Genomic DNA, 21,710 nt, shown 5'->3' with positions numbered 1-21,710 from the left:
ACTCCACGCCTGAACTTAGAAGCGTGGCAATGACAGTTCAGGAACGCTAGCTACAGTCATTGTACAAAGATGGCCTTCGTGCCACGCAAGCAAAGCGCACATGAAACACAGGAGTTCAGATTTGTGTGCTTCCCCCCAGGAGGTGGTCACAAGCTTTTAAGCTAAGTATGCTCAACCTGTGGGATTATTTGGGAACGAATAACCAAACGAAAAAGAAGCCACCAGTGGCGTCTCTGGGGGAATCACATGACGGACTGCACTGCCGTGGCCCCGCCCCCATCCTTCACGTATACACGCAGCAGCCACGCTTACATGTCCATTAGCCAGAGGGATTTTTTCCGTAAGGTCCACGCCATCAGCATAAGCCTGGAGTAATCCAAAAATGTCTCTGGTTTTCACAGCCTCACAAAGGCTGTGGAGCTTCGCCGCGTTATCCGCGTGCTTCTTCCGCGAGTATCTCCTCTCAATGTACTTGGCCACAATGTAGCCCTTCCTGGTGTTCCTGAAACCAGAAGGGATGGCCGGGTAAATCATGAGGACCCCGTCCGCGATCCACCCAGCATCTCCTCTCATCTACAGCCACCTCAGAAACCCTGCCCGTGCTCCTCGGCCGCGCCGGGGGCTACACAGAATGGCCCCATTCCAGGACCGCAGCATCTACGCACCGAGGCCCCCAGGATGCCTCAGGTCTCCATGTTCTCAGCCTGCGCAGCGGTCCTGGGCGTCACTCAGTGAAGTCATAAGGCAGCCAGCAGAGGACGATCTCCTCACGTTCTGCCTGCCTGCCGTAGCCCCACCTGAAGTCCTGAGCTCCGTCCCCACCACCCTGCACTTAGAGGCCTCTCTTACCTCCATCTTCTTCTGGGCATGCTCTGTTGTGGCCCACGCCCCTCCCACAGCCATCCCTGGGCAGGCCAGGCACTCTGCTCCAGCCTCTTCCTGCTGGCCTCCCTGCCCACCCAACAGGGCACGCGCCTTGTGGACACCATGCCTGGCATGAAAGGTGCTTACTGTCAGGTGAGCCACCTCTACTGTCTTCTTTTTCTGGTCTTTAAATGGCATCATGTCTACTGGCCATTCTTATTTCCTCTTCAGAGAAGTCATTCTTTAAGTCTTTAATGGGGCAGTTGTTTCTTTGAGGATTTGTTTTTGGGGAATTTAATTTTTTGAGTTCTTAGATGAGGCCCTTGTACGGCTAGTGAAGATCTCCCAATCCGTAGGCTTTCCGTTGTATGGCTAGTGAAGATCACCTAATCCGTGGGCTTTCTATTGATTTTGCTAGCTGTGTCCTTTGCCATGCAGAAGCTCTACAGTTTCATGCAATCCCACTTGTCCAACCTTTGATTTGTTGTGTTTCTGGGTCTTTATTAAGAAAATGACGGCCTGTGCCAAGGAGCCCTAGAGTTTCTCCTATTCTTTCCTGTAATGTTTTCAGGGTGTCTGCTTTTGCTTTGAGGTCTTTGATCCATTTGGAGTTGATTCTGGTGCAGGGTGATATATAAGGACCTAACTTTAGTTTTCTACAGGATGACCCATTGCAACAATGATACTCATAAGACACTATGTTGGAAATGAACTTTACAACTGGGCGGGGGGGGGGGGGGGGAGTGGGGAATGTGGGGGAGGAAAGGATATTAGGAGAACAACAAAGGAGGGGTAACAACGCTCAACAAGAAATGTACTCATTACCGTACTCATGTAACTGTAACTCCCCCCCTGTACAGCATCTTTACAATAAAATAATTTCTTTATGACATTGTACTCAGACTCTACCCTACTTAAAGAACTTGAATGGGGGGCAGAAGGGGGTATGGAGGGGCCAGGATTCAAATTCCACTCTCACTGAGTATTGATAGTTTGAACTTTAAACAGGTTTTATTCTCTTACGGCTTCAAGTCTTCTTATTTGTGAAAATGTACGTGGTGGGTCCTTGCAGTGACTGAAGCAGTGAGCTAACCTAGGTAGAACATTCAATAGCGTCTTTAGACTGCGAAGTGCTAGGACTGATGGCTTTGCAATTCCAATGACAGGAAAACAGGCACAGAAAGTTCTAAAGAACTTACGAGTCAGAAATGTCAGAGAATAACTCCAGCTGCCACTATCTGAGGAATGGACAAAGGGCCTGAGCTGCCCGCAGGTGACAGTCCATGCTGACAGGGCAGTCAGTAGACCCTAGGATTCTACCACGTCCCACTGTGTTACTGTGGCACGTGGGGGGACTCTTCACCTGTGGGTGAGAGTCGTGGACCCGTACGGCCACCGGATCGGGGCTGTGGCAGAACTGAGGCAGTGAGCACAGCGTTCTGAGGCCACCAGCTCCACCTCCCATGGCTGTCCTTGTGAATGAGGAAACGCTCGGGTGGCCAGGTGCACAGGAACTGGTCAGTCCTTCTCAGTTCAGGCCCCACTCACGTCCCCGACACCAGGGTTGAGCCCACCTCAGCTGTTTTGACGCCACTCACTCACAAAGCCCTCAGTAGTGCGGGGACACAGCGGCTGTGCACTGGATTCAAGCGTGGGCAACTCTAGGTTTTTAGGCGAGGGGGAGGAAGGGACTCCAGCCCTGCGTTCTAGAGAAGCAGGCCTGGCTCCACCTGATGCACCGGGCAGCCAGCCCTGCACCTCTCCTTTCTGCCCTCCAGGCTCTGGGGAAAAGTGGTGGGAATGCTCCTCTGCCTCCTCACGGAGTCCCTGCTGTAGTACTTTTTTAACCCTGAGCCACAGACCACCCAGGATTTGAAGATGTAGATACTCTGTTCCCAGAAGCCAGGATCTGGGGGTTGGGCCAGGCAATCTGGGACTCTCAGTGCTTACAGAAGGTTGAGAGCCACTCCCCCAATACCCCTCCTCTCCAGAGGTGAGACCTACACACTGCAAACACACCCACTCCTGCTGGCTGCGTCCCTCACAGGGCCTGTGGCTGCTGGCGCAGCTGTGGACTTTCCTATCCCTGCCCCAGGTCTGTGTTGAAAAACCTGCTCTCCCCCAGTGAGGTGTCCAAGCCTGAGAACGGAACTCCCAGTGCAAGCAGAGCCTGTCCACCAGGGATCCCCAGAAATAAGCCAATCCAGGACGGGACGACACGGTGAATCCCAAACCAGACACTGGGCAGAGCTCTCAGCACCCACAGTGGGTGAACCCCAGACCAGACACTGGGTGGAGCTCTCTCAGCACCCATAGTGGCTCTTGGACAGCTGAGCTAGGTCATGTGGACAGAGAGGCATCTTATCTGGCCACTCTACCTCAGCAGCTGAGTTTCACACAGTGTGGAGATTCCAGGGGCATCCAGACCCTGTGCTCTGGCTCTTTACATCATTCTGTGTGTCTCTCATTTCCAGCCCCAGCCTGTCACCTTAAGGCATGGTACTTGTCAGCAGGGTGCTAACTAGCCACAGAACTCCCCATGGACCCGAGCAGACACTGTCCCCTGGCTCCCACAGCACTCCCACAAGGTTCCTTCCCCTCCTCACAGTGAAGCGCAATGCAGCCCAGAGGGGGAGCCTCAGGCAGGCGACCTGGGATGACCCTAATTCACTGGCAGGTGATACCTGGGGACCTAGATGAAGGCCTGTGTTGTGTTATGTATGTGTGTGGGGGGCACCTTCAGGGTAGCCCATTTGACAGAGAGGGTGCTCTTGTGAAGTCACCAGTCAGGATTTACTCATCTTCAGTGGGGCAGTCATTGTGACCTCCACAAATTGGATGTGGAGATGGATGAATTCTACACCCCTCCCCCCACAATCTCCATGCTGGAAAACAGAAGACAGGGTCTTGCAAATACTAGGCAGGCACTCCATTAGTGAGGTACATCCCATACCCTGGTAGTTGTTGTTGTTTGTTGGTAGTGGGGCTTGAACTCTGGGCCTGGGCACTGTCCCTCAGCTCTTCAGTTCAAGGCGAGTGGCTCTACCACTTGAGCCAGTGCTACTTCTGGTTCTCTGGTGGTTCATTGAAGAGTTTCACAGCTCTTCCTGCCCAGGCTGGCTTTGAACCGTGATCCTCAGATCTCAGCCTCCTGAGTAGCTAGGATTACAGATATGAGCCACCGCTGCCCGGCTTGTTGTTGTTTTGATAGAGGGTCTCACCATGAGGTCTGGGCTGACCTTGGACTTGAGATCCTCCTACTGCCACTCCGGAAGGAGGCTCTGGGGTGGCATGTAGCACAGCACCTGGTTCTCTCTCTCTTTTTGAGTGGATTATACATCTGTTCTGGGTCTCTGTCCATGCATGGCAGGATGTCTATGTAACCCTTGCCACGCTCTGGCGTCGTGCTGCCAAGTGAAATCTCCCCGCCTGTTTATCTGAGGCCTGTGGAGGACGGCAGTGAGCGCCACAGACGGCCCATCTGGTGTTCAACAGGAGCTTCCCTTGCGCTTCTTCATGACACAGAACCAGCGCTGACCTGGGAGCAGACGCAAGCCTGGCCTCTGCTGGTCTACTTGAACACGCTCAACACCCCCAAATCCATCTGGGAATTCCACAGGCCACCGCGGGGTGTCTCTGGTTTGCCCTTCAACAGACTGATCCACAGATGGTGTGTTCTTAGATAAAGCTAGAAACAGCACATTCCTTTCTGTCTAGAAGCAAAATATCCACTAATTGAAGTGGGCACGGAGCTGGGGCACTTTCTGACTTGTTGATTCATTAAATATTTACCTAACTCCACAAACAACATATTGTGGTAGGAAATATAAACACAAGGAATATGCAGTTTTTCCAAACAATATATGTGAAGCCTAGGTGTTAGTAGGGTGAGCTGTTTCAGAAGAGACAAGAGCATGGGGGCATTTCGTATCGCCAAACTGGTCAGCCATGCTTATTTTGAGAAAAAGGAGGAGTGTCAGCATCCATTTGAGTAGTGTCGAGGTTGGGAAGGGGGGATTCTTCGGTGCAGATAAAACACTGATACAGAAAATTGCAAACAGCTAGAATTAATTTTTATTATCATCTTCTCCCAGAGCAAATACTCTGCCTGCAAAGAAATAACTGACTGTGTTCATTGTTCAAAGTGAATGCAGATTCCAGCATTTCAGACCAAGCCCTTCAATGAGATTTGCAAACAGAAGGAGTAGTGGCAATTAAACAGCTCTCACTAACTAGCAGAGCGGGCAGTGCGAGGACAGACATGGCCCTGGCTGAACAGATCCTCCCACACACATGAGGTCCGATCACATCTGGATAAGTCCCACAGAAACCTAACTGGAGGGGCCCTGGTTTCTCAAGGCAGGTGGGGCAATGCTCTTCCGTGGCCTCTGTCGCCCACACAATGAAGAACAGAGCAGCCTCCACCTGTAACTTAGTACACTGAGCACCACAACTAAGTGCTAACCATCTCGCTCATTTCTCCAACGCCTCCAGGCAGTGTGCAGCCCGTGCTTTCCTTTTTTATACTAGAGGAAATGGGGACTTAGCTCACTGAAGTTAAAGAATCTGCCCTATCTGGACCAGGGAAGGCCTGAGCTGACTATGGCCATCCTGTCTTCACAGCTTCGGAGCATAGCTGGAAACACTGTAAGACAGATCCTGACAAACACAGCTGACTTTAACACCTCCGAAAGGCCCGGCCCAGGGAGCAGAACATCCTCCTCACATCCTCCCCACCTCGCCTCATCAACAGTGCAACCGAACATACAAGCCTGCAGCTCTGCAGCCTGTGGCCCCAACAACAAAATGGCTTCACCACGGGCTCATACAATACTACCTACTTCTCAAACCACTCAAATGCTTCACCATGTCTCATGTTCTAATTCAATTTCAGGCTTAATCCAAAGAAAGCATTACTTGTCTCAATAAATGGATTGTTGAACCTTTCCTTTCTTCTGCCAGAGAGTGCACTTTGACCCAGCCACACCACTCAAATGCAGGTGTTGTCTCTTGCTAGCCTGGACCCCAAGCTCTTTCTTCCTTCTGCCTCGCTCACACCTACCAGGCAAACATCCCCGAGCCCTACTGCAGGAAGGACAGGCCACTGCGAGAAAGCACTGGAGTCTACGGCGCAGGACAGACGCAGCATGAGCCCCTGGCTTCCCAGCCCGCCCCAGTGCAGACTAGGTGACTCACATTTGATAAAACTGGTGAGAAAAATCCCTGTTGTATGCACTGCCTCAATGGGCCACTGCATGCGTGGAGAGACATGAAAGCTTTATATCAACCTAAGAACACACTCAAACATTGTTTTTGAAGGAAACAACACTGTACCTCAAGGACACGAGCAAGGAAAGCAGTGTGAGAGCACACATCTAGGTTGACTCGTCAGCCGCTCCGTGGCTTAGAGTTCATGCAGGAAGCAAAGGCGGGAAAACGGCCAGAGAGCACAAACAGCCGTGGAGCTGTCCAAGGGCATGCACTGTGGTGAGCAGACTACTGCACGCAGACGTCACACACAGCGGCTGCTGAGTGCCCCACCCCCGAAATCCAGCCACACTGCTTTTGCATTTGGACACACAAAAAGGTTAAAAACATGAAAGAGAAAAAACATTGAGAAACAAAAAAAAAGAAACAGTGGGGTACTGGTGGCTCTCAGCTGTAATCCTCGCTACTCAGGAGGCTGAGATCTGAGGATCACAGTTCGAAGCCAGCCTGGGCAGGAATGTCTGTGAGACTCTTACTTCAGTTAGCCATCAAACGCTGCAAGTGGAATTGTGGCTCCCAGCATTGAGCAAAAAAAGCTAAGGAACAGAGTGCAGGCCCTGAGCTCAACCAGTAAATACACACACACACACACACACACACACACACACACACACACGCACACGCACACGCACACGCACGCACGCAAACCAACACTTAAACTGGCAACAACTGACAACAGAAATACCCCAAACCTGCTACCCCACCTCAGCTCAAGGAAAGGGCCAATCTTTCAGAAAACGAGAATGGCCAAGCGCAATACTCACATGTCGCTGCCAGGGTTGGGTTTTACCGAGTCCTCGGCTGGTAGGCAACACTCCATGATCTCATTGAAGCCTGCATTCCCAATATTCTTGGCAAGCTGAAAAAACGAAAGTCTATTTCAGGGTGTTGCATTATTAATGCCTTCCACTGCAGCCCAGTACTCACACATCTGATGATTTATTTAATGGCCACTAAGAAATAGAGCAATAAAGTGGTTTGTCTCTAATTAAAAGGGACAAAACCCAAAGCCCAAAGGCATCTAAAATGACAGATGTGGTGTACCAGGTCAGCCACGTGAACTCCCACAAGGTGTCCCTGGACAGGGAGAAGCAGGGACCTGGCCACTGTGTTTCTATCCCTGATAACCCCTCACAACACCAGACCCACCGAAATGGGTCTGCTCCCTGTTCCAGCTGCTGTACAGTGGGCAAGGACCCAGCGGGAGACACACAGGCCTAGAGGCCGAAACTCAGGTTCCAGCTACCTTCCATCACTGGTGGTGTGGCCCAGGAAAGTCAGTCCTATGAGAGCCACTGCTCATCAGCAGAATGGGAAGGATGCCTACCTTCCAGGGTCATCAATACAAGACTAGGGGAGAGCATTCACTAAACGCAGCACCCAAAATGCCATGTATTAGCTCTCAACCTAAGGTCTGTATGTAACCACTGGTCACTTGACTAGGTGAATATTAAATTAACACCTTCTAACGAAGACCAGGCACTATGCTAACTTGAAAGCTTGAGAGCAAGGCAACTGTCTTCACTGAAGGACTGGAGAATGACCAGAAGCTCCTGAAGAGCCAAGACTTATCCTAGACTCACCCTTAACACTCAGCTCAGCATCTGCCTCAGAGCAGGCTTCCAGGTTAGGTTTGTGCGTGCGTGCGTGTGTACTGTGTTCACTAACAGAACTAAAGACTTAGGTCTCCTGCATGCTAAACAAGTGTGTATGCCAGCCCCCAAGACAGAGTCTTTTTTTACTAAAATTTTTATAGTTATTATAAATGTGATGAATAGAAGGGTCATAGTTACAAAAGTCAGATAAAGAGTACATTACTTGGGCTGGGAAGGTGGCTCAGTGGTAGAGCGCTTGCCTTGCATGCTCAAGGCCCTGGGTTCGATTCCTCAACACCACATAAGCAAAAAGAAAAAAGCCGGAAGTGGTGCTGTGGCTCAAGTGGTAGAGCACTAGCCTTGAGCTGAAGAGCTGAGGGACAGCGCCCAGGCCCAGAGTTCAGGCCCCACGACCGGACCCAAAAAAAAAAAAAGAGTACATTACTTTCCAAGTCAGATTCCTAAATGTTTCATGATATGACACTACAAGGTAGTGCCTAACAGTGCTTAGAGAGAATATATTTTTTTTGTTTGTTTGGTTTTTGTTTTTGTTTTTGTCAGTTCTGGGGCTTGATGCTCTCCCTCAGCTCTTCAGCTCAAGGCAAGCGCTCTACTACTTGAACCACTGCGCCACTTCTGGTTTTCTGAGTGGTTTATTGGAGTGTCACAGACTTTCCTGCCTGTGCCAGCTTTGAACTGCAAACCTCAGATCTCAGCCTACTGAGTATCAAGGATTACAGGCATGAGCCACCAGCACCTGGCTGAGAATAGTATTTAATTTCCACCTTGAAATGACATGTTGGGGCAGCGGGTGGCAGTACTCTATTTCTTTTATTCTGAGGGGGGAGGTAAACTGGGGCTTGAAGTCAAGGCCACATACTCACACTTGGCATTTCCACTTATGAGACATGCTTTTAGGCATCTAGTTGGAGATGGAAACTCACAAACCTTTTTGCCTGAGCTGGCTTTGAACCACCATTCTCCAGGTCTCAGCCCGCTGAGAAGCTAGGATTACAGGCATAAGCCACCAGTGCCAGGCTACATTTCTGTATCTCTTAGCTCAACTACGCTAACTGAAGATGAACAGAGATGCTATGGATGGGGGTAGGGGAGGCAGCTGCTACCTGAATAGTCTGGTCTATCTCCAGGGGGAGCCAAGGGGACCTGGGTTGTGTGTGTGGGAACTTCCGGGGAAGATGCATAAGACAGGAAGTTGCACAGAGAAGGATGCAGAATACTGAAGAGGGGGAGCTTAATTCTTAAGTGGTGAGCCTTCCTAGATTGTACCTTGACCCTGGCAAGTGAACAAAGCTACCTATAAAGAGAATCCCAAAGCACTACCCTCTAACCAACTCCTCTTTGCTCAAATCTGTCATTGGGGCCTCCCGCAGGGGTCAAAGGGCAAAATCCCTGGACACAGGTATGAAGCCGATGGTCAGTTGGGGTGGCACAGTACGTGAAGTGACAAGTACCAACACAGCATGGGGTTAGTGCCCTAGGAAGGATTTCTTGGGCAATAAATGTCAGAATAGGACCGAGTCTCGATATCAGGGCCCTGGGCTTGCAGACAGGTGTACTGAGTGCTGTCATGCAGCACGCAGCGCGTACGGACAGCATCCCTGAGCCAAGCCGCTCACTGTCACTGTCGGAAGGGAGTGATAGGAGCCACGGGGACACTCTTGGTGAACCACCTCCCAGTTTGCAGTGAAGCAGGTGGGGGTTGGGGCGCTAGGGAGGATTGCCAGGCACTGAAAAGCTGCTTCTGCTTGAACAAGGCTGGCTTAGTGGGGCTGCTGATCTAGGGAGCACGGCGTCGGCAGATCACAATGCTGGGCAAGTGTTCACCCTGCGTCCTGCAGGCAGCCCTCTGGCACCAACACAGACAACACCTCTGCAGACGGGGCCTGTGGGATCCTACCAGATGGAAGACGTGGGCTCCAGCATGCCAGTGAGGAGGGCATGGGGAGGAAGGAGGGATGTGAGCCAGAGCCCTGACATCGAGGCTCGTCACTGCCACGTGCCAGGCAGAACCGAGGCTAGACTGGACCTAGGAGAGGCCCAAGTGTTAATTAATTCAGTCATCTGTGTCTACAGGGGATGAGCTCCAGATCCCGTGAGGATAACAAAACCCAAAGATGCTGAAGCTCCTTATATGACATAGTAGAGTATCTGTGTATAACTCACACACACCTTCTACGCTTTACCTCTAGATTACCTATACTAGCTACTACAACATAAATTTGTTGTTATACTGTACAATGTCCAACAAGACAGAGAGACTACATGAGACAGACACAGCACGAGGCAGGAAACGAGGACCGAACTGGAGCCCCATGAGCACGGAGACGCCAAGCTCGGGCGAGGAGGACAGCCAGGTGGCCAGAAACACCATCTTCCACAGCACTCACCCCGTGGGCATGCGAAAGGGGGTGGGCAGGGGGAAGAGCAGGGCTCACAGCAAATAGCAGGAGGCCACTAAAGCCAGAAAGAAGCTTCAGGTAGTTTGGGAGGGGAACAGCAAACAGCCTATCCACCATTTCCACAGTCAGGGACATCCCTTATTGTTTTCTTCTCCTTTCTGTTCCTCTGTCTTTATCTCCAGAGGAGAGAACCCTGGAGTGAGGAAGGCGAGACTCCTCTGACCCTGGCGCGTGTGGCTGGGCCTCCTCTCCTCACACAGGGGCAGCAGCGCGGCCTGCTCCTCCCAGCTGCGCTCTGGTCTCAGTCCCCTCAGTTCCCATCCAGGGGCTGACGGCAACCACACAGGTGCCACGCCCACCCCACCCTCGCTCCCCACAAGGAAACTATGCAGCCAACTGGGTCTCTGCCAATAGCTGTCTGCTACTGGCCTCGCTTTCTGTGGCAGGAAATGAGAATATTATGAATAGGCCCTGGGAGGACAGCAAGGTGGAGGGCTCAAAGTGCCAGGGGCACCTCGGGTGTACACGGGCGTACGGACCAGACACAAGAGGGCCCAGAAACCAGGGAGCTGCACGGCGGGGTGGGACATGTGGGGTGCAGGAAGGAAGCCCACGGGCTATGCTTCCCTCTGAGTCTTGAAACTTTCCTCTGGCATACATGACAATATACATACATGTTTAGGTGCTCCATTCTTTTATGACAGGGTTGTGGCTGACATTAACTTAAAAGCTGTGATTCTGGTGAAGGCTGGCACACCTCAAGGGTCGAAACTATAAATGCTGCTCAGGTGCATGCACCAGGCCCAGTTTCTTAGCCTCATGGATCTGTTTTCAAAGAGTTCTTGCTTAGATCAGACACAAAGCACAAAGTATCTAGGACAATGCCCGGAGCATCACTGATTCAATGATGCTCAATTCCTCACTGCCCTAAGCAATTGCTTTTAGCGCCCAGCCTGGTTACTGTAGTAGAGAAACAGCAACGAGGGGTCTCTGAGGGGCTTCCTCTCTACCTGCACCTGTGGCCTGGCTGTGCGCTGCTTGGCTTTAGTGTCTGACAGCTTGGTAACAACTGCATGAGAAAGGCAGCTGGCTCAGCTTCCTGACGCTTGAGCTACAACCTGATGGAAGAGTGAAAGTTCAATGTCAAAACAGCAAAGTTTCCTTATTCCACTTTTGATCAGGGAAACAGTTCATATACTACCTGTACAATGGGACTGGGGGTAACTGGAAAAAGTCAGTGCTGAAATAAAGATCTTCTATGTCAAGAAAATTTATCTTTTAAAAGTATGCTTGCCAGCAGGTTTCTGAAAGTAAGTTCATTGAAAATCTAAGGCAGTAGCTTAGCAAAGCCATTGTATACTAGAGCTGTGAGATGATGCAACTTTGCCAAACTAATCTATTAATACTTCACCTAACCACGTTTTCCATAAGTGAGAAGGTTTCTAAACATAAGGCACCAGCAACCTCACTGGATGCAGTTGTCCACACAAAACAGAAAGCGTGTGTGTGTGTGTGTGTGTGTGTGTGTGTGTGTGTGTGTGTGTGTGTGTGTGTGTGTGTGTGTGTGTGTGTGTGTGTGTGTGTGTGTGTGTGTGTGTGTGTGTGTGTGTGCACCTTCCTGAGTAGTTATAAGTCAATGATGGGAAAAAAACACTGGTCTGATAACAGGACAAAACCCAAAATACAGAGAGCTCAAATAACTACACAGCAAGAGAATAGCCTTATTAAATCAGAAGCAAAAAAACCAAAACAGGCATTTCTCAGAAGACACATAAAAGCCAACAAACATGACTAATTACCAAAGAAATGCAAACTGAAACCACCTCACATTTATAAGCATGGCTTCTATCGGCACAGTGAGAACGCATCAGTGGGGAGAGGAGAAAAGAACTCGTGCCTACTGTGGGTAGGCCTCTATACCAATACATCCACTAGGGAAAACAGTATTGTTCCCCCAGATCAGAAGCAGATCTCTGTATGTTCCACCTGTGTACGTATCCACTACTGACTATATACTCAAAGAAATAAAGGCAGTATGCCCAAGAGATACCAATACTCTATCAATGGATCAATGGATAAAGAAAATGTAGCACATATTCACAATAAAATACTATTCAACTTTTAACAAAGAATAAATTTCTATCATTTGTGACTACATAGATGAATCTGGAAAGCATTATGTTCAGTAAAATATGACAGGCTCAGAAAGACAAATTCCACCTGGACTCATTTATACCTGCAATGTAAAAGGTCAAACTCACAGAAGCCAAGGAACAGAAGATGAGAGGAGCGGTACAGAGACTGGACAAATGACATACAATTTCAGTAAATCAGGGCAAATAAATACATTCTGGAGGGAATTCAGGAAGTACAGTTGCTAATGACAACCACTTAAAGAGTAAATTTTGTGTTCTTACCACAAAACAAGATAAGCATGGGAGATGGATAAGTTAACTAGCTTGATTTAATCATTCTACCAAATATACAATGCATCAGAACATCACAGTTGTAAATTGCAATACAATAAAAATAAATTTAACAAAATCTTGTAATTACAGCACATCACCCTTAGACGCAGGCTGTTATTAACCTAACAGGTTGGAAGCTGCTGAGCTACCTTGTCTAGGCTGCCCACTGATCATTTTTGTGCCAGTCCTGGGTCTTGAACTCAGGGACTGTGTACTGTCCACTGTGTACTGTCCCTGAGACTATTTGTGCTCAATACTAGCAGTCTACCACTTGAGCCACAGCGCCAATTCTGGCTTTTTCTGAATAGTTTATTGAAGATAAAGAGTCTCATGTCACTTCCCTGCCTGAGCTGGCTTCAAACCACGATTCTCAGATCTCAGCCTCCTGAGTAGCTAGAATTAAAGGTATGAGCCACTGGCACAGGGCTCCCACTGATCTCTATAATAAGAGCACTTAAGAAGTCTGGCCAGGGGCTGGGAAGGTGGCTCAGTAGTAGAGTGCTTGCCTTGCATGCCTGAGGCCCTGGGTTCGATTCCTCGGCACCACATAAGCAAAAAGGAAAAAAAAAAGCCAGAAGTGGCGTTACGGCTCAAGTGGTAGAGCGCTAGCCTTGAGCTGAAGAGCTGAGGGATAGCGCCCAGGCCCAGAGTACAGGCCCCACGACTGGAAGCCCCCCCTCCCCCCCAAAAAAAAAGAAGTCTGGCAATATCTGCTGCACAAAAACAAAAAACAAAAAAAAAAAATGTACTGTGATTAACAAGTCAGCCAAAGGGCCTGCACCCTGCCCTATGGAGCAGAAAGACCCACACAGAGAACAGGCATCCCTGGTAGAGCCAGTGGGCTCTCACACAGACCGGAAACTCAGGCACATGGGTCATTTCTCTGAAAGCACTGCTAAGACCATCTTCGAGGGAGATATAATGAAGATAGTTACTATTCTGCAGCTTTTACTACGTGCCAGACAAAATTCTAAATACACACAAATAAAGAAGGGGGAGGGGTGACAAGATGTCAGGAAATTCTTTGTTCAGGCTTCTGGTTGTCTAAGCAAAACAAACAAGCCAGATGCTTTTAAAGCGGCTTGACATTCCTGTGCTTTACAAATGAACGCTCATGCTTCACTGAGAAGGGCTGAGAATCGGTATTGTGGACAGGATCATGCCGGAAGTCCTAGCACATGCACATGGGGGTTGGGGTGAAGCATGGAGGCCACTTCTTCTGAGTCCAGAGAGGCCAGTCCCATCCAGACCCCAGGCAAGGCCCGCAGGGAAGCAAACCCCACACCACCACGCTCAGGAAAAGAGGCCTAGTGGAGGGACAGTAAGAAACTACGGCAGAAATTAGATTTTGCAAATAGCTGCAGGTACTTGAATGAGGCTCGGCCTGGTTTCTCATGAGTGGCAGTAGTCATTCAGCTTCAAGGAGAATATGGACAGAGGCTTGGGGCTGGCACCAATGTGGGGTTCAAAGTTACTCTACCGTCCCATCATGACTGGAGGTGCTCCTCTCACCTTCTTTGGTGCTTTCCTTTGCAATGGACTCTCACAAAGATCATGAATCTGTTTTTGAGATGCATTTCTGAAGTTACAGGCTGGAGTCCGCCTGACTAGCTTCTGAGAGCCAACTGCTAAATTGTTTTGGTGCATGTGTGACACAGCCGTTAAGCATGGCTATTAAATTTTATACCATACTGAGAACAAACGGGTGAGATGCTGAAAACCCAGCACTCAGCTGGGTAATGAAGAGCTAGCCCATGGTACAAAGTGAGACCCTACCTCAACAAAACAACACAACTAAAACAGTCTCTCTGCATTTCCTAATTATCTTGCTATTTTCTATGTTCGGTGTACTTCTCCACTGAATACACGAGAGAAACACTGTGCACTGAATATCTCTTTCCAGCTCCACAGTAACTTACACAGGTAGCTAGAAATTGGCCATGGTGGATGTATTTATACCACAGGAATAGGCAGTCCGCAGACTAGGGATTTTTTTCCCCTGGAGTCGTTGTTAAACATTTGCCGGGGATAGGCTACAGGGAGGGGCAGATGTGATGTTTACAATGCTTATCACACGGCAAGACAACTCACCACAAATCCCAGTTTATATCCCATGAGCCTCAAAATTTACGTGTGAACCTTGGAACCAGATGACAGGACCTACATCTCAGATCTGCCACCATACTAACAGGCATACAACCCTGAGCATAATAGAATATTCCAAGCCCAGTTTTCCTTGGTGAGGAAGGTCGCAGGGCTATTGTAGAGAGCAAAAGAGCTAATACACACAGTGTCCTGCAAAGTGCCTAATACAAAGGAAGTGATTATCTCACTGTAAGTCACTGAGTGCTTCCACAGCCAGAAGCAAATCCATAGAAGTAAGTGATCTCGGTTAACATACTGTGACATAAACATCCTCAAATTTGAGCCTGTGACCGGGAGGAGCAACCTGTGTGCACACAGCCTTCCTCCATGCAGGCATCTGCATCTGTAGGTCAACAGTAACTACCGTTCCCAGCCCAGAGCACACTGTGAGGATCCTGCTGAGTCTAGCTTGACTTTAACCTTTAAGTACCCAGGGATATTACATGAATTATCAGAATCTACTCTAGCTTCTCCCAACTCTGGCTCCCAAAACCATAAAGGAATTACTCAGGAGGACTGAAAGGGTCCCACAAGATAGTTTACACCCCCAGGACCCTCAGTTGTCAACACTAGGAGAGGAGGAATACTAACCCCAGTAACTGCTGTTCGGTTGGAATGATTGCTCTTGACATTAAAATCAATGGCAATCAATATCCACTTACTACTTACTGTCCAACACCCAGCTACCTCAAGAAAAGAATTTCAAGCGCTGCTTCCTAACCAGCAGCTGCAGACTTGGGAACAGTCCGTGGTGGCTGGGAGTCTAGGTGGCCAGATGTGTACCCTGAGTGCGACTAACTTTGATACACAGTGGACCACAGTCCCCAGCTCTACATCTGCTTCACAGGGGCCTCGGTCTCCGCCTCTCTCCAGCATGGGCTTTCACGTCACTACTGACTCAAGAATCAGAGCCTCCTTTTTTTCTTTTTTTAAAGAAAATTAGCACCTGTTTAATGGATGGGTATAGTGGGCCATTCCCCATCCTTAAATCTGCATCAGCAGAATCCTGCTCCAGTCTCAACATGCCTTTGTTTGGCTTCACTTTGCGTTGCATTTAATATGCAACAAGAAGTGCCCTCGATTTACAACTAGCTGAAAATGAGGAATTATCAATGAGCTTATTACCCAAACCCATCTGGCAACATAACAACTACCAGCCCACTGAAATTTCAAGAAACCAAAATGGACTAGAAGGCAAAAATAAAAACAGCTCTTTTCCTAATTTAATCCAATCCAAATCAAATCACCAGCAGCTCGGATGTTCCCAGGACGTCCAGGGTGAGGGACTGCATCCTGGAGTAATGAACCCCCAGCTCTCGGTGGATCCCAGAACACTCGATGCAGGTCAAAATGCCCAGGTTGGTGGAAAGCCACGTGGGATCTGCCGAAGAGAACAGGCAACTTAGAGCTTGCTGTCAGAACGGGGTAGGAGGCAGAACTTACGTCCTACCTTTTCACAGAATACAAGGCTTTCAATATGAGGATATTCTTGAGCTTTGATACAGCTAGAACCTTTCAATCATCCATAACAAATAACAGCCAATGCACAAACAGGCAGACATCTGTCTTCCCTCCACCCCCCTCTTCCTCCACCGTCCCATTCATTTAAGTGACAGGTGCTCTGGGTAATCACCAAGCTATTTTTGTAAAAAGCTATACCACATCAGAAAATTCTTCTGTCATCTATGTTCACAGGTGAACTCAGCCTATTCTGCTGTGTTCACCTTGCTTTGGGCAGGTACAGGGGCTTCGAGATGGGTGCATTGAATTTTCACATCACCCCTGCTGGCTTAGGACTTTAGAACAATGAACATCACTGTGGCTTCCTACATGTAAAAGTATTTCACCATCCTTACCTTTCTCAAGAAAGAACACAATTCACCTCATATCACTCACTACCCCATTCTCCTTCCACAAAGGATCTAAGACTAAATGTAGCCTTCAGGAAACCAGGAACCTAATAGTACTTCTCAATTGCTTTGGTTGTTTCTAACAGAAATTGGCATAGAACTAGAGAAATGGAAAAACACTGACCAAGTCATAACCTTCTTGATTTCCAAATGTTCCAGAAAGAATCCCTGTCATTTCCCATTTAATTATAATACACCAATCCTTACACTTTAAAGTACCAGTTGCTACTATATTCTGTATTAGTTAAAAACAGGCCTCTGATACTCTCTATCAATATACAGACAGGAATGTCCTTGTCACAAAACCTGACAGGTAGGAAGGACCTGTTTCTGCTCTTTCAGAGTCACAGAGTAAAACAATAACTGAAAGTTACTTTATGAATTCTAGAAAGTAGGGCAGGGAAGCTGGCGTAAACCCCAGGCAGGTACTGGGCTCCTGCAGCCTCTCAGAGCCCCTGTGAGACTGGATGACCTTCAATTCACCCTTACCTCACCCTTCTGATTTCATTTCTCAAAGAGCATTGAGTCTTTTCCTCCCCACCCTTCTGTTTTCAGACTGCTCTGGGGCCCAGCAGGTCTGCACACAGTTCATTAAACATTTGTGTAATGGGATGAACTCAGGCTGAGCTGCACTTAATTTCATGTTTGAAATGAAAGTGAAAATCAGTGGAGGGATTCTGAGTCCAAATGAGGTTTGAATGTTCTAGAGCCTGGGGTGGAATGGGGTCCCCCGGTCACCTGGTGCCCCGCAGTCACAGCACACGCCGTTGCCCGTCATCTTCTGCACCTCCGAGATGATCTCCTTGGTCAGCTCCTGGACTATGTTATTTTCTCCAGTATTGTCATCTCCTTTGAACGCGTTGTTCAGTGCCTCTTCCTTGCTGTTCTGCAGCACAGACATCCATCTAAACAGAGTGGAGAATGTGACTTCCAAGAACCTCGGTGGGGTCCTGCCCCAAGCCCTACCTCTACAACTTACATCTGACATTCCTGTTCATCTTCTGCTTGAAAGTGGTACGTCCGGTCATCTGCATGACAAGAGGAGATTGGTCAAGAACTGTGAGCCAGACTGTGAGCCAGACTCAACACGGGGGCAGAGGGCATATCACTCATCTCAAAGATCACCTTAGCTCTCTGCCAGGAAATTAATGATTTCAATCAAGCACTCCTTAAGTCCTTCAAATGTCTGTCCTCCTCAGTACTTCTGGCTTCATAATGCAAAGGAAGAAACCTACCCTATTCCTCCCACTCCAGGCTGAAAGGGAAGTGGGCTAATGGAAACCATAGCTATCCTCTCAAAGGCTTTAATTTTTAAAATTCACTATAGAGTTGGTCCCCATGAATGAAAGAAGCTTTTTTGGGGGGAGGGGGGGGTCAGTTGGGGTCTTGAACTCTGGGCCTGGGCACTGTCCCTCAGCTCCTCAGCTCAAGGCTAGCACTCTACCACTTGAACCACAGTACCACTTGCGGTTTTCTGGTGATTGATTGGAGATAAGAGTCCCATGGATTTTCTTGCCCTGGCTGGCTCTGAACCTCAATCCTCAGATCTCAGCATCCTGAGTAGCTAGGATTACAGGTGTGAGCCACTGGCGCCCAGCTGAAAGCCTTTTCAAAGACTTATCAGAGGAGTACTCTGGCTAAGGCCAGAGTGTATCATTAAGTGATGGCCAAATATAAAAAGCCAGTCATGTACAGCTGGTCTTGGCAGTGGTTAAAGTGTTCTGTGGGCTGCTAGGCCTGTGTACACAGTGCTGTGGGAGGTGACATCATTTCTGTGTTATTCTTGCAAAAGAAAATAATAACAATAACTTCAGTTCAATCACAAGAAACTCTAGAGACATGCAAATGGAGGGGCTTTTAACACCAAAACTCATCAATACTCTCCAAAAGGTGTCAAGGTCATAAAAGAAAAGCCTGCAGCACTGCTGACCATAGAGAAGCAAGATAATAACAGCTAAATGCAATGTGGTGGCCTGGAGGGAATCCTGGCGCCAAGCATGGGCATTAATGGAAGGTGAGAGTTTCAGTTAGCAGCACTGGGTGTCAATGTTCCTGGTGTTTTCATAACTGCACATATGGATCCCTCAATTAGGATTTCTCCTTATTCGTCTGTATGCTACACTCCTGACTCACTGTACTAAGATATGCAAAGTAGGGGAAGCTGTGTGGCATATATACAGGAAGTCTCTGCCTACACAATCAATCAGTAAAGGGAAAAAATTAAACCCTAAGAGAAAAAAGAGGAGGTGTAACTTCTACCAATGACTGTGGTGACATTTGGAAACCCACAAATATTGGTAACCCTAAAAATAAGCAGACGACATGCCATCCTCCAGGAGTGGTTTTAGCTCCTGAAACTACAGTGATTCTTAGAGCGACTCTTGGTGAGCTGGCTGGGCGATGGATGGTCCGAGGTCCAGGGAGGTTAAGTAGCAGAAGCCAGCAAAGCCGGTGGCAGAACACCCTCCTGACTTGGCCTGTCCGACCCCAAACTACGGTAACCCTGTTACATGCAACAACCAAGAACACGAGGTTTTAAAACAAGTATTCTGTTTCCTTTTTCCTTTTTTTGAGAAGAGGGTCTCAAAAACACTGATGTGCTGGTTGGCTCATGCCAGCCTCGACCTTGTGATCCTCTTGCCTTCACCTTCCTCGGGCTGGGATTACTGGCATATACCACGCCTGGTCTGTTTTCTCTAACACAGCACATACCCTTAACTTGGAGTGTGTGAGTGCTTCTGTTTAGTAAACATCTGCTGTAATAGACGGTTCCATGGTGACTGCTCTGGGTATGCCACAAAGAAGAAACGCAAACAGAAGCGCAAAGACTAATTCTGTGGTGGGGAAGATGATTCCCCAAACTCAAGTTTCCAGGCTCCCTGAAGACCCCTCATTGTTGTTCACAGCATTTCTAACATTGCACGAATAAATTATGGAAGGCTTCTGCAGCTAAATGTCCTCTTAACAAACCAGGCAAAGGGGTTTCAGGCCTGAGTCCCATCCGGCACAATCTCCTTGTGTGGAGTCTCTCAGTTCACAGAGCCCGTGGAGTGGGGCGGTCCTGAGTTCAATGGCAAGCAACTGCCACAGACAGAAAGACAGATGCGGCAGGGCAATGGAAAAAAAGGATGTTTCTTTCCAAAATTAGTTCTTCAGTACGCTGTGTCTGACATGGGGCTGGTGCCTTCGAGAATTTAAAATAACTTCTCTATAGCACACACAGCATTCAGAAGGAACCTTACGAGAGATGAGGTCAAAACACTTCTTCTCCTCTGGGTTGGTCTTCACTTGGCAGGTCAGGAGGTTGAGCTTGGCGGGCGGCCGGTTAGCCTGTTGAAACACAAACACAAAGCACGCGCTGAGTGGGGAGCAGTGAGGGCACCTCCTCTGCTCCTGAGAACACCGCAGGAGCTCGCTCTTGGCTAGGATGGGGAGACTCTTTCTGGAAGGCAGGCTTTCAGCCGAGAAGCCTGAGAGCAACACTGCAGGGTTCGGGACTCCAGCGGCAGAGGCCACTGCTTTCCCTGCCAGAGTACCTGTGGTGGTCTACACAAACCCATCTGGGACAAGGGGGCGCGCAGGGGCAGCTTCACAGCTGGTGGCGATGGACTCCCTAGATAAAATTCTCCTGGGCTCTCAGTTTCCTAGGGAAACTGGGCATCTAGCTTCACATCTGGAGCTCTTAAATGTCTTCTTGTTGTTGTTGTTTTGCTGGGCATTGTTGGCTTATGCATGTAAATCCCAGCTACCCAAGAGGCTAAGATCTGAGGATCATGGCTTGAAATCAACCTGGGTAGGAAAGGTTATGAGACTCCCACTTCCAATTAACCACCAAAAAGCCAGAAGTAAAGCTGTGGCTCAAGTGGGAGAGTGCCAGTCTTGAACAAAAAAGCTCAGGGACAGTGAGTGCCCAGGCCCTGCATTCAAGCCCCAGTATTGGCATGCAGGTACATAGGCATGCATGCACCCACACACACACAGGTGCGTGCGCACACACACACACACACACACACACACACACACACACACACACACACACACACAGCATTTCTCTTTGTTTCTTTTTGGTATTGCTAGCGTTTGAAGTAAAGCCTATGTAAGTGCACTTGCTAGGCAGGTGCTCTACCACTAAGCCAAGCTCCAGTTTAAGTGCAGCTGAGTAAAAACCTCACTTCTAAATAGAAAAAGTGATCTCTGCACAAAAATGGCAGAGAAATAATTGTCCTCACTTTCAGAAGTGATAGCAGGTAACAGATTCAGTCATAAATGTCAATCATTACTGTCACTCAAGTTTCAACAAAATACACTTCATTTACATATGTAACCCCAGCTCCCACCCACCACAGATCACAGTGTACTTTTGTCAGAAATGTACCAAAAATGTCTATTTTACTAATTCAAAGAATAAAATTACATTTAATCCAAAGAAGCAAAGAACAGATGGTTAGGGAAAACGTCTTGAGTGACAACATGCTTTAAAAATCTTGGAGAAGCCTTCAACTATGAATGGGCTTCTCTTACCCTACCAAGAGGCTGAAAGAAATACCAAGCAAAAAATGCCTTAAGCTTCACCAGTTCTTGTGTCTCTTTCCAGCAGCTACCAGTTGCTTCAAGACACATGACACGTATGTGGGGTTAATCCAGACCCGTTCACACCAGCAGCCAGGCACGTGTGTGTGAGCTCCTGCACACACAGACCAGAGGTTACCACCTCTCACTCTAGAGAGCTGGCGGGGTCTTCACCCCCCCTTATGATGGGGCTGATCCTTGCAGAGGCAGAGTTTGGGTTTGTTGAAGGATCTGCCTACGTTGGATAAGCAGGCTCTCCTGGTTTTGGGCTGGGGTGTCTAACCTCCTCTATAGAAGCCTATGTGTACCCTATTCTCCAATGACTGGATTCACTGACTAAACTCCTAACAGATCATAATACTCAGTATTAGAAGACTCCACCCTGCCTAATCTTGAGAGTTCCAAGTAAAATCAACATCAGTTTTTGAGCTTCACCAACAGGACTATCAGCGTGTCCAGAAACCAGTATAT

The 21,710-nt window shown here is 48.5% G+C and overlaps 1 protein-coding gene across 2 annotated transcripts in view; it reads right to left on the bottom strand.

Moving 5' to 3' along the window:
* The window catches only part of Asap2 (ArfGAP with SH3 domain, ankyrin repeat and PH domain 2), a 154,625-nt gene that overhangs the window by 21,618 nt on the left and 111,297 nt on the right, over positions 1-21,710 (bottom strand). For both annotated transcript variants that reach the window (XM_042680742.1, XM_042680743.1), the window contains exons 12-17: positions 19,913-20,000; positions 17,650-17,698; positions 17,409-17,575; positions 16,008-16,141; positions 6,897-6,991; positions 313-502 (exon numbers count right to left, since the gene is read on the bottom strand). In XM_042680742.1, coding sequence (XP_042536676.1) covers positions 313-502; positions 6,897-6,991; positions 16,008-16,141; positions 17,409-17,575; positions 17,650-17,698; positions 19,913-20,000 — 723 coding nt within the window. The remainder of the gene's footprint in view (positions 1-312; positions 503-6,896; positions 6,992-16,007; positions 16,142-17,408; positions 17,576-17,649; positions 17,699-19,912; positions 20,001-21,710) is intronic.

Source organism: Dipodomys spectabilis, unplaced genomic scaffold, assembly GCF_019054845.1.
Source record: "Dipodomys spectabilis isolate Male_0828 unplaced genomic scaffold, ASM1905484v1 ptg000066l, whole genome shotgun sequence".
NCBI classification, from domain to species: Eukaryota; Metazoa; Chordata; class Mammalia; order Rodentia; family Heteromyidae; genus Dipodomys; species Dipodomys spectabilis.
The sequence above is the reverse complement of the archived record's forward strand: the minus strand, read 5'-3'. Positions and strand labels throughout refer to the sequence as shown.